Source organism: Pteropus alecto, unplaced genomic scaffold (assembly GCF_000325575.1).
Source record: "Pteropus alecto unplaced genomic scaffold, ASM32557v1 scaffold46, whole genome shotgun sequence".
Lineage (NCBI taxonomy): Eukaryota > Metazoa > Chordata > Mammalia > Chiroptera > Pteropodidae > Pteropus > Pteropus alecto.
This window is the reverse complement of record NW_006439231.1, coordinates 225,034-239,032: the sequence shown is the minus strand read 5'-3', so window position 1 is coordinate 239,032 and position 13,999 is coordinate 225,034. Positions and strand designations below refer to the sequence as shown.

Here is a 13,999-nt window from a genome sequence, read left to right as displayed (position 1 = left end):
ATACTCATGTCCTTAAAGATATTTGCATACCAATGTTCATAGCAGCATTATTCAGTGGCCAGGACATGGAAGCAACTGAAGTGTCCTACACTAGATGATTGGCTAAAGAAGCTGGTGGTACATATATACAATAGAATATTACTCAGCCATAAGAAGAGATGAGATACTGCCATTTGTGATAACATGGATGGACCTTGAGATAATCATGCTAAGCGAAATAAGCCAGACATAAAAAGTTGAAAATCACATGATATCACTTATATGTGGGATATAAACCTAAAAGCAACAAATGAACAGGACAAGCAGAGACTCAGGGACATGGACAATGGACTAGTGGTTACCAGAGGGGAGGTGGTGGGGGAGGAGGGAAGAGGTAGACAGGGTAAAGGGGGTCAAATATAGGGAGCTTGGGAGAGGGTGAAGTGGGGATCAAATATATGGTAGCTGAAGGAAACTGGACTCTCGGTGACAATCACACAATAGAATATATAGATGTCAAATTATAATGTACACCTGAAAATTATATAATTGTATTAACCAATGTTACCCCAATAAACTTAAAAAAGCAACAAAGGAACAGAACAAACAAACAGAGACTCATGGACATGGACAATGGACTAGTGGTTACCTGAGGGTAGGGGAGAGGGGAGAGGTAGGAGGTAGACGGAAAAAAAAATTTAAATAATTTTTTCAATTAAAAAAATAAATTAAAATAAATAAATAAATAAACTAATAAGACTTACTATTTTTATATGTATTATTTATGATCAGGAGAATATTCTAAGTTCTTGTATATTATTTACCATCATCCTCCCAAAAAACTTATGCCATAGGTGTTAGTATTTTCTCCATATTCAGTGATGTAACCAGAGTTTTGGCAGATTAATCAATATATTGAAAGTCATAGATTCAGGAAGTTGTAAATCCCAGCTCAATCTGACACAAAGGACATGTTATTATCATTTCTGGAGTGCACGTAAAGACAGTCTTTCTTATTAGACCAGCACGTATTTTTTTTAGGTTGAAGTTAGAAAAACCATGGAATTCAGATATTGAGCTTATCTTTTCTACTTCTATACCCTAATGAGATATCATGCGTGGTATCAACTTTCATATAACTTTGGATAAAATTCTCCTGGTAATTAACATTCAGTGATCTAGCATAATGAAAATTTGTCTTGTTTAATAAAGATTTTTTTCTGAGTCTTCCACTAAAAAAGTGTGTGTATTAGTCTTCTTTGTTCAAACTTGTAATGCATCAGTTACAATGAAAAATTTGCTTTAGGCTCTTATACTAGGAGTTAGTTTTGAAAAGTTAAAGGTAGTATTTTTGAAAATAAAAAAGTATAATTTTAAAACACTAAAACTATTTGCCATTTTAACGAATTTGGAGAAAAATGTTTCAGAAAAAAATTAACTATATAACTCTTTCAAAATTGAGTTTTCATCTATGTTTTTAAGCAGAATACATTCCTAAGGTTATGTTTACTTCCCAGTGCACCAACCAAAACTCTCCTCCTTTCTGTCCAATTCAATAGAGAATATTGAAAATAGAAGGTGGCATTATTAGGTGGATAGCTCCTCAAATTTGTTTAAGTTAATATTTTGTTAATGCATTATTTTTATCATTAATAAAACGTTTTGACAGAAATCATAACAAGAGCCACAATACACAGGATTTGCTTCAATAAAAGTAAAGCTGTATTTCAGCACTGAATGCCATATTTCTGTATTGTCATTTTTTAAAATTAAGTTTAGATTCCATGTTTCCTATAACTCAGACAGTATTTTTAGGGAGCAAAAACTTACTACAGGATAAAAAAAGTCTATTCTCTTGGTGAATCCTTATTAACAAAGTAACCACTGTTTTCTAAATAATATGGAGTCTTTAAAGAAGATGGTACTGTACTGAGCGACTAAAGATGAGAAGGAAGCATATGCCAATTTAAATAAAGAGTAAAGATTTAGAAATAAATTTAGGCTGACACACATTAGAATGACAAGATCTCTCCCATTTAGCATATTAGTAAGTAGAAGGAGAAATATGTATCAAATACTTAAAGTTAACATTTGGTAGCAGTCACAAAACTAATTCTTATTTTAGAGTAATTCATAAGAAAGTAAAAAGGGAAATTAAACTCAGAAAAATGTTCACCTTTGCGCATAAAGGGGGATTTGCTGTGATTCAACACTGTGTTTGATAGATGTGTATAATTCACCAGAGGATTATTCTTCATCATTTCAAATGAAGTGTGATAGATGATATCATCCAAGATTTTATCATTCAGGTTCTTCTCTAGAAATCTAGTAATCTTCTTGATTTCCTGCTTTGGATTCTATTAATGGTTAAAGAAACATATCACAGAAAATGGTAAACAAATCATTAATAATATAAAAAATATGATATTTATAATCTTTTTAAAATGCTGATTCTGAATATTAAATACATATTTGGTTGAGTCTATTAATAATTTTTAAAAGTTAATCATAAAAATGAAAAAAATCAATAATTTATGTTTAGCCAAAACAGAGTAGAAATATTTCGTTTGTTCAAACTTTATATTTTCAGTTTACCTTCAAAGTACAAGAACAAACCTTGAGCTAAATCTTAACAATACGTAGAGAAAAACAATCTTAACAGTTATTTTAAGCTCGATTTATAATCAAATTTGAACTGTGCCTGTTTTAAGGACCCAATACTTTCTATTCTTACTGTAACTTTTTTCTATTTTTAATAAAAATTTCTTTATAGTTTTGAATACTTAAAAACAAAATAATAAATTTATGGACAACTTCAAGCGTAAATACTTATTAGACCTTGCTTGGACAAAAATTATTAAAAATAAACTAATGAAGGTACAAAGATATCAAACCTAAATTATTCATTAGCTATTGAGAATAAAAAGAACAAAATCTGAGAAATGGATTATTTTCCAGGTTTTAATAACATAAACTTAATAGCTGTAATTTTTTAGGAGATATACTAAAATCTACATGAATATATCTAGAAAGAGTTTGAGGAGGTGATAACTAAGCTGAAAAAGATGAACCAGAATTTACCAAAACACATGGTCTTTTGAGGTGTTGAAGAGTGAATTTCCAATAGAGAAAACAGTTAAAACTCTTGGAGGTTATTAATGTCTTATAGAGTGTTCATGGAAAAACAAAAGCAAATGGTTGGAGTTAAGTTTGAGTCTTCCATATGAGTCTTCCATAGGAGCAATAGAGGCTATAAAACTGGAAAGATAAGCTGAGATAAAATTGAGAACATCCTTAGACAACCTGCTGAAGAATTTGAACTGTATTTGTAATTCCATAGGGAAGCAACAGAATTTAATAATGTGTCTTTTTAACTCTGTGTATGTGTGTGTACATGTGTGTATGTGTGTGCATATACCACATGTGTATGTTTTGGTAGAAAGTTCCCTAGCAGGGAAGTTATGGCAATATTTTATGAATCAGACCTGAATGAGAGAAGAATGAGATGACTAATTAAGAGATATCAGTGATTAGGATGAGTAAAAGTTCAGAAATGATGATAGTAGAGCAAAGGCCAAAAGAAAAGTTAGTAGCAGTACCAGGAAAACACATAAATGAAAAAGCAAATAGAGAACAATTTCTGCATGATGAAACTCTCATAGGGTTTCAAAGTGTCTTGAGAGAATCTGGCCACTGGTAAAGTATCAATTATGATGTTAGTCTATAAACCAGTAGAAGTACAGAGTGTTGACTCCTATGGAATCTTCCTCTGTTGTATTTCTTTCACCTAGTTGGTTGATAATTTATGCAGATACTCATAAACTTGATGTAAACTATTAGATTTCCCTTTGAATTTGATTCTTGATATGTAATTATAATTTTGTTCTATTGTTATATTAAACCTCTTATATAACATTGTCTAAAAATGACTGCATGACAGGGGAAAAACATTGTCTTTTAAGTATGATGTATGTAGCCAATTTGAGTGGGATTCAAAATATCTGGATGTGCTTATAAGTCTGGTTCAGCCAGACCATAAATCAATATGAATGAGTTGATTTGAATGAGGAACTCAGCTAAATAAGAGAAATAGCTGACATGAGAGTGTCATGTGGGGGACAGCATGATGAATGATTTAGAATTTGTGTGCCAGCCCTTCCAGGAAATGTATTCTTCCATTCTGTGGAGAAAAGGAAATATATTCAGAAGGTAAAATTGCTCTTTCATAAAGCTAATAATTATTACTCAGGTATCCAGGAAGTAAAGAGTACAGAACTTAACTCTCATTCATAAAAACAACACCCTAGAAATTCTGCCTACAAGAGACTCACTTCAGATTAAAAGACACACACAGACTAAAAGGAGGAAGGGGATAGAAAAAGATATTGCCTTGATGGATCTAGAGGGTATTTTGCTGAACGAAGTAAGTCAGATAGAGAAAGACAGATATCACATGATTTCGTGTACATGTGGAATCTAAAGAACAAAATAAACAAAAACTACAAAAACAGAAATAAACTCATAGATAACAGAATATTTTGAGGACTACTAGTTGGGCAGAGGTTGGAGGGGGATTGTGAAAAAGGGTAAAGGGATTAAGAAGTACAAATGGATAGTTACAAAATAGACATGGATATATAAAATGTAGCATAAGGAAAATAGTCAACAATATTGTAAATAATATGTAACAGAGAAGAGAGATACTTGATTTAGAGGAGTGACCATTTCATGAGATATATAGATCTCTAATCACTATGCTGTACAACTGAAACTAATATATGATTGTATGCTAACTATAATTTTTTAAAAAACTCATTGAATTGTACAATATAAATACAAGCAACTAATTTTCCATTATATTTCAATAAAGTCAGGGGGAAAAATTTTTTTAAATTTTAAAAAACATTTTATTTTTGTCACTGTGTATTATTTGCCTTAAACACTGGTAAGGTTTAGACCACAGAGTCTCTACGGGCTGTAAACAAGTATGATAGAGATTGGGGGTCTGTGATGCAGAAAAACTCAGAGAATTCTTTTTAATAAGATGTAAGAAATAATCTGGAGTTTCTCAGGAATATTTGGAGCAAGAAAGATTTTACTGGGGGCATGATTTCTGTTATGCAAAGTAGAATTGATGTCACTTAAATATTTGTTATTATTGCTCACTCATTTACTTATTCATTCATTCAAACGATCAATTATTCATACGATAGTTACCATTGAACTCTTATTTATGTGATAGGCGCTATATTAGGTATTGTAGATGTAGTCATAAGAATGATATATATCATGCCTTCCATCAAGAATCTGAAAGTCTAAAATGAGTCTTATTTGTATGCTCCAGCTTTTAGAACTAGAGGAACTTGGTTTCCACATATTTCCCAGATGAGTGTGTGTGTGCACATGCATGTATTGTGTGTGTGTGTGTGTGTGTATGTGTTTTCCTAATTTAAGTAAAATAGCCCCAGAATAAGCCTGGAACTTTGCAGTAGTATTTGAACTAATATTAGTTCATATGGGAAACTAAATGAACGCTTATGAGTCCCTGACTAAGAGGGAGGTAGTAAGAAAGTAAAGGGGAGGGCACATTTGAAAGATATCATGGGATGTTCAGGATATAGTGGAACCATATCCACTATATGGGAGCCAATGAGGACACTTTACTTTGAAGCTTTGAAAACTCAATGGATGAATATCATTAACAAAAAGATAGAAGAGAAGAAGAAAAGGAGTATATATTGGAGAGAGAGAAGTAAGATGAGTTTTATTTTGAATATGTTAAATTTGAGGGTCATTTTAATAAAAGCAGGGGATTGAATTTGGGGGAAAAATTAAAATGGAGTTTTGGGAAGTCATTAGCATATAAATAGTTTTGGCAATAGTGGACATGAACATGAGTACCAAAATATAGCAAACAGCTTAAAAAAATGGCTAAATGATAGCGATCTATAGGAAAACCATGAGAGTGTGATAACCTGTTAAATGTAAGAGAGAATTTCAAAAAGAAAATATGCTCAAAATAAACATAATGGTTTGAAAGGATAAGAGGAAGAAAGATGTTATTGATTTAACAATTAGAAAGTCATTAATGATCTTAGCAAGATTTGGGTAAGCAGGCATGGTGAAATAGAGTAAAGGCAAAACAATCATGTTATTTTGGACTTCGTAGATTGTTGAAAAAAATATATAATCCTTTTGTCCCAAGATGTAGTGGAATTATCCAGAATGATAATTTCTACTATTTTACCTCTTTCATATCTTCATAGTGCAAGAAAAGTATTGGGTGTTCTTCTTTTTTCTTCCACCAGCTCTTAACATGATTAAACCAGGAACCATAGGCCACTAAAACCAGAAAGACAGTCTATTTCCATAATCACTCATAAAATTAAAAATTTGTTTCTAAACAGTGTCAGATTATAAAACGTTTTGTGGAATTTAGTAATCAAGGAAACTGAGAATATAAGGTCAATTTAAAAATATATATAATCTGCAAAATATGAACTTTGCAGATTAAACAATAAAAGTAAAAAATATAAACTACAAAGGAAACATTTCAACTAAAAATACATTGACTTCCAATAGGTTACACTTAGCCTCACACAAAAGGAAACTATTCTTTTATGAAGTACTCATATCAACTATTTAAGTAACTACTACAAATAGTATAACAGATTTTATTAATAGTTTAGGTGAGGTAAAGAATTTCTACTGTGAGTAGAAAGCGAGACTGGATTTCTAGCAACTGAAAAAAGATTAGAGAATATTTTCATTAAACCAATCTTTATATACTGAATTCCATAGCAAAATATTAGACATATTTTATTTAATTTTTAAATGGTATTTGAATGTAGTTGTTACTGACTTAGAAAATAAGTATTTTGAAATGAAAAGTGATATCAGTAATAGTTAATGGTATTGTTAAACATAACAAATTACTTAGTAATTTTAAGCCAAGGCCTATCTACCATTTCCAGTAATGAATTTCTCCAGATATTCTTCCCAGGTGCCGGGAAAAGGTTGCAAATTATTCATTAAGTCAAAATGGTAATATGAGACTGCAACATCCTTGGCATTTCGAGCCAGATAAATCATCTGAAAGATAAGCAGAAAGAAAACCAAATAGATGGTATTTTATTAAAGAAAAAATAATAAATGTATAGTCAAGGAAAGTAAAATATTTGAAGTCCATGAAATGAAAAAACAGGAAAATATTAGAGAAAATTAATCAAACAAAAAGTTGGCTCTTTTTAAAAAAAAATCAGTAAAATTGATAAACAGCTAGCAAGACTGACAAAATAAGAGAGAGAAGACACAAATAAAAGTATGAAAAGATGCTCCACACCATATGTCATCGGGGAAATGCAAATTAAAACAACAATGAGACATCACTCCACAATTATTAGAATGATCAAAATTCAGAACAGCAAATCCTACTATGAATATAGAATGACAGGAACTCTCATTGCTGGTGGGAATGCAAAATGGTACTGCAACTTTGGAAGACACTTCGGCAGTTTCTTATAAAACAAACCATACTCATACCATATAATTTAGCAATTGTACTGCTTGGTATTTACACAAAGGAGTTGAAAAATCAGGTACACACAAAATAAGGTGCATATGGTTATTTGTAGCAGCTTTACTCATAATTTCTAAAACATGGAAGCAGCCAAGATGTCCTTCAGTAGATGAATGGGTAAATAAACTGTGGAACCTCCAGACAATGGAATATGATTCGGCAGAAAAAAGAAATATGCTATCAAGCCATGAAAAGACACGGAAGAATCTTAAGTGCGTATTACTAAGTGAAAGAATACAATTCGTAAAAGCTATGTACTATATGATTCCAACTCTGTGACATTCTGGAAAAGGCAAAACTATGGAGACAATAAAAGGATCAGCGGTTACCAAGTTTGGGGCAAAGGGAAGATAATAGGTGAAGCACAGAGATGTTCAGGGCAGTGAAACTATTCTGTATGGTACTATAATGGTGAATATATATGTCATACATTTGTTCAAATCCATGGAATGTACAACACCAAGAGTAAACCCTAATGTAAATCATGGACTTTGGGTGATAATGTGTCAATGTTGGTTAATCAATTGTAACAAATGTACCACTGTGGTCAGAGATGTTGATCATGGGGAGGAGTCTAAGCATGTGTGAGGGCAAGGGTTGTATGGGAAATCTCTGCCTTCCTTTCAGTTTTGTTGTGAACCTAAAATATCTGTAAAAAATAGTCTGTTAAAGGAGAGAATAAGAAAGGAATATTATGAACAACTTTTCATTACAAAATTCAACAACTTAAAATTCCTCACACATTGCAAACTTGCAAAAATCAGCTAAGATGAAATAGATAATAGATAATCTGAATAGCCCCACAACTATTGAAGAAACTGAATTTCAGATTCAAAAGTTCCTCCAAAACAAATATCTAGGCATAAGTTTTTCACTGGAGAATTTTACCAAACAATCAAATAAAAATAGACATCATTATATTGAGTTTTCAGAGAAGGCCAAAATATCTAGGGATAGCTAGGGATTAATAGTAACAATTATTATGCTGAGATGAGAATCTTGTTACTACATAACTTTGGAAAATGATTATGTAGATTTCGACTAAAATAATTTAAACATTTTTATTAAAATCCTTTCTTATAGAGATCAGTTCTCAAGGTAGCAGGTAAATGAAACATTTGAGCAATCATTTACTACTTTAGTGAGTAAAAGGATAGGGTTACAGTAAGAAATTGAATAGCAATTTAGAGTACCTTGCAGTTGTTCTGCCAGAAAGACTTTGGAAGGAGATCAATTGGTAGATGTGTCTTCAAAAGGCGAGGTGATGGATTCTTCTCTAGTTGTTCTATACCTGGAAAAATTTAGTCTGTTATATAGAGATATTAGAGTCTCTAAGGAGCCTGCATTTCCTGATTTTCTCGACCAAGCTTTCAAAATATTTTTGAGCAGTATATAATGCTGCGAAATTTTAAACCAATCGTAGACATTTTTTACCTGGATTCTAAGAGGCAATATTGGATAATGGTTAAGGGCATAAATTCTGAGATTAGCCTTGGATTCAAATCCTAACTCTATCACATTCTCATTGTGAGACATTTGAAAGTATCCTAGTCTCTATGTTTTGCTTTCTCCACTTCCAAAATGAGGAGTAATAATACCAACTTTAGCACTTCAGAGTTTTATAATACCTGTGCATATTATAAATAATTATGAAAATGTTTCCTGCATGTCAAAGAGATGTCAATAACTAGTAATTCTCATATCAGCTATTGCTTTTCATCAGCCATTATAGTATAGATGATATGATTTTTGTATAGCATTAGCTGTTGTATCTGCATTTTCATTATTTTCTTTACATGTCATATATATTACATATCTATGCAAATGAAAATGTTCTGTAAATTTTAGGTGTTAGCTGAACTCTCCATAGTCAGACAACTAGTATGTGGTAGAACTTGGTTTCATATTAAGTCTTTGGATAAAAGATATATGAACTTGCCTAAGACAGAAATCCATTTATTTCTACATTTAGAGCCAAGAAGAACCCAGGGTCATGGATCTCGCTTCATAGTGACTTGGCCAGTCTGAAGGCACTTTTGAGGTAAAGGCATACTCAGATGATTTCTGACATAGACTAGGAAGAGCTGGCTAACCCTTTTCATTTACTATTCCTTTAATGGACTCAGCGGCCTTTATCATATCCCAGATATATCTGTTAAAGATGCCAATTCCTTACAGAGTCACCAACCCCTATTATCTCAATTATTATTGTCTCCTCCTTCAGGTTTCACATCCAATAAATCTTAAAGTTCTATGCATACTTTTTTACAACATTACTTATATCCAGTCTAACCTCTAGATTACCTATTAATCCTACATTATCTTTCCACCTTTTGTATATGAAGGTATACCTGCCCAAAATTGTATGACTCACTCTTTAAAAGCAATCTTATGCTTCAATTGCTTACAAAAATTTATTACATATGTTTAAAAGCCACTCAGTGTCTATTAAAACACCTTGCTAAAATGTTATATATAGCACTTATTTTTGTTTATTGTCAGTTCCCATGCATCTCCCCTATGTTCACCCTTAAACACAGACACTAGAATAGAGATTCCATGAGAGCAGGGATGTAGCTTATTTTGTTCACTAACAAATGTTCTGTAGAGAGTAGTGCATAACACATCATTGTATTAAGAAGAACCCCTTAATATTAATGAAGATAGGGTTGGCAGACTTAGGAGATAGAGATGTAAAAATCTCAGTTAAATTTGAATTTCAGATTAACAGAAGATACCTTTTAGTATAAATATTTCCCATGCTATTTGGGAGAAACTTATACTGTATAAAATAGCTATTTGTATTTCAAATTTAATTGAGTAACCTGAATTTTATATGGAAATATTAATTATACATCTATAAAATTTCACCAGGTATCTCATAATGCTTCTACTGACCTGGTAGTTGCAGCCACTTTACTCAGCATGTAGAGAGAAATCATAATCTTGCACTCACTATTCCTCAATGCCATGCCACAAACTTTTATTTCTGTTTCTTTTATGAAGTTTTCCCCATATTGTTGTTCCTCATCCTTCCCTCAACTTCATTGAAAGATTTCTCGGCCTCTTCTGTCTTGTAATTGTTTTGCAATTACATATGAGGTTCTTTAAATTAACCTTTTACATGCCCAAATATGAATGTATTCACATTCAGGCTCCAGAGTAAATCTGAGTGTCAGTTTATCCTCCTTCACTTGATAAACTTCACATACTCTGTCTCCCACCAATACTACCTAACTCCCTGACTCCCAATTACTTTGATTCTATCACTTTTTAAATTTTATTTTATACTTTTCTATGGCTCTGTAGTCTTTACTCACTCTTGCACTCATTTTGGTTGCTTGCCCCAGAATAATCTTTTAGTTCCAAGTTTTAGCATTTGTCCTCCGACTTTTGGCAACCATGCAGAAGGAATGACATCCTCCCAGTTGGTTCTTCTCTGCCTATAAGTAATTAGCTCCAGCAGGGGAGAGGATTTGGATTCTGCTTTTAAACTGGTATACAATTTCACCACCATACTTCTTCTTATCCCAGGTTTCCAGCAGCACTGGAAAACCAGGCCTCACTTTTATCATCATCATCATCATCATCATTATTTTATTTATTTTAATTTTTTGCTTGGGTCTACTTAAATGTAGATTTTTCTTTTTTTAATTTAATTTTATTATTAGTTTCAAGTATACAGTACATTGGTTAGACATTTATATAGTTTATGGAACAATCCGCCTCATTTCTCTTTCCTCTGGCTCTACACATATCCATTACAATACTGCTGATTACATTCTCTATGCCATGCTTCCCATCTCCATGACCAGCTATCAGCTACTAATTTGTACTTCTTTAATTTTTCACCCTTATTTATTATGCTGACACTAGTTAACGAAATCCAATGTTTCAAGTGTACAATTCAACAGTATGTCATATACATATTGCATTGTGTGTTCACTGACCAGAGTTAGATTTTCTGTCATCACATATTTACCCCTTTTATCCCTATCTACCTCACCCCTCTACCCTCTTCCCTTATCCTCTAGTAACCACTAGTCTACTGTCCATGTCCATAAGTCTCTGTTTGTTTGTCATATTTGCTTGTTGCTTTTAGGTTTATATCTCACATATAAGTGATATCATGTGGTTTTTGATTTTTTCTGTCTGGCTTATTTCATTTAGCATGATTATCTTGAGGTCCATCTATGTTGTCACAAATAGCAACATTTCATCTCTTCTTATAGCTAAGTAATATTCCATTGTATATATGTACCATAGCTTCTTTATACAATAATCTATTGAAGTGTTGTTTGGGACAACACTCTTCTCTTGACCTCTTTGCATTAAATACTTTGACAGTTTAAAAGAGAACAGACATTTCCAGTCAATAGAGGTTCTGCTGCACTTAAAACCTTAGTTCTTTTTAACGTACTGCTCGGAAGTAACTCTGTCCCTGTCTAGTTGTCAATTGTTTTGTATCTCACTTTTCTCTTCTTTTATTGTTATTCCTGTTGTTGGCTATTGTAGTAGCTGTTTTTTAGTCCCTGGACTATACCAATGTCTTTTCTGAATCTAGACCTTTATAATAAATACTTCGCCTTCTTGAAATATGCTTTCTCCCACTATGTGCATGGCCATAGGTCTCAGTTCAGAGAAGATATCCTTAATTGTCCAATCTAAAGTAAACTCTCTTATTGTTCTCTTTCATAGAGCCCTGTTCTTGGATACATAAGACTAATAATAATATATATTGTTAGTTTATTTACTTAGTTAATGTTGCAACATTATTTTAAGCAACTTGGAGAAAAGACATCTGATTTGCTAATCATTTTATATCTAGCCTATTATACTTTAAATTTTTTTTTTTTAATTTTCAGTTACAGTTGACATTCAATATTGTTTTATATTAGTTTCAGATGTCCAGCATAGTGGTTAGACATTTATATAATTTACAAAGTGATCCTCCCCAATTACTCTAGTACCCACCTGGCACTATATATAGTAATTACAATATTATTTACTGTATTCCTTATGTTCAGTTGTGTATTCTCTTGACTATTTTATAACTACTGATTTGTAGTACATCATTTTTAGAACACTAAATAATTATTTGTGGAATAAAATATGAATTGTATTAATAATAAATTTTATGTTTTAAGAGGAGTTGGTACTTATTTACTTATGTATTTATCTGTAACAATGTCTTAAATTAAGAGCTTATTGCTCCAATCTGCCAAATTTTACACCAAAAAAGTCAATAAAAGATAAGAACCATTTTTTATGTTTTCAGTCAAATTTTTATGTTATCAGCCAATTTTGTTGTTTTCTACAAAATTCTTCCATTTTTGATTATACCTGGAAATGTAATGGACTAAAATTACAGTTTCTCTATATGCCTTAGTTATTGTACTTTCAAACTTCCATTATATGTTACCAAATCTATTCTATTTTCTTTAAATGGAAATCAAAAGTATAATAATTAATATGCTGTGTGAATAATATTATAAAATTATAATTCCCAGATGGTTTAAAATTACCTGAAGTTCTTAGTCCAGGGACAGCCATTTCCAACATTGGAACTTTAACAGTTATAAAATCTCTCTTACATTTTTCAACATCTCCATCATTTAGAACCATGTCCGCAATTTCACTTAGCCAAGTGGTACCTGTGGCAAAAGGCAACATTTTTTATAACTGTCACCTGGATCTGAGGGAAGAAGTACTCGTCGGAAGCCTGCCATCTTAATACATTCTGTTGGAAATTTAATTCTGCAGTTTCCCTGTCTATGCTCCAAATGCTCATTCTAATGTACTTGAAATAGATGGCTAGACTGGCTAATAGAAATACTAATTTTATTTAAGATGATAATGATTTTATAAAGGAGTTGATTTTAAGGAAACAAAGGTAGAAGTCAGAGCTGCATTTTCAGGCCACAAAACTCACCTGATTTGGGGTAAGTGGCTATCACAATGTCATCTGGTCTGCTGTGGAACTGTTCACACTTTTCCAAGTTGTTCGCAAAAGCATAGGTAATGGGATAACTGTGGACCATCTTCAAATTTTTTCTCAGCACGTCTTGTGGTGAAATCATTTTTGTATCAGATTGTGCAAGTAGTTAATAGAATATTTACTGACAATCAAATCATGGAGAAATAAAGAGAATAAAAATCAGAAGCTGAGTAGCTAATTTTATCCTTAAAATATTGTAACTTGACACAAAGTAAAATTAGCCTTTAACTGAGCACACAGAGATCTAAATACAAAGGGCGTTTTTGTGGTTGTAAAGCTGTAGATTGCAAGAGCAGCAACTGGCTCAGTGACAAGCAGAACAAAGGTCATTAGTGCAAGCTTTGGAAAGGAATGGAACTGCATATCCTACTTTGAATTAAAAATCACATGTCACAGAAATATGCTAAAAAGTATCTGGACTTAAAACAAAATAAATCCATCCT

General features: G+C 32.0%; 1 protein-coding gene across 1 annotated transcript in view; it reads right to left on the bottom strand.

Annotated features, from left to right (window-relative positions):
- Positions 1-13,655, bottom strand: part of LOC102898447 (sulfotransferase family cytosolic 1B member 1) — a 17,170-nt gene extending 3,515 nt beyond the window's left edge. Inside the window, exons 1-6 of the mRNA XM_006916500.1 lie at positions 13,491-13,655; positions 13,084-13,212; positions 8,752-8,849; positions 6,945-7,071; positions 6,227-6,321; positions 2,156-2,336 (exon numbers count right to left, since the gene is read on the bottom strand). Coding sequence (XP_006916562.1) covers positions 2,156-2,336; positions 6,227-6,321; positions 6,945-7,071; positions 8,752-8,849; positions 13,084-13,212; positions 13,491-13,638 — 778 coding nt within the window. The 5' untranslated portion in view covers positions 13,639-13,655. The remainder of the gene's footprint in view (positions 1-2,155; positions 2,337-6,226; positions 6,322-6,944; positions 7,072-8,751; positions 8,850-13,083; positions 13,213-13,490) is intronic.
- Between the last annotated feature and the right edge of the window lie 344 nt (positions 13,656-13,999).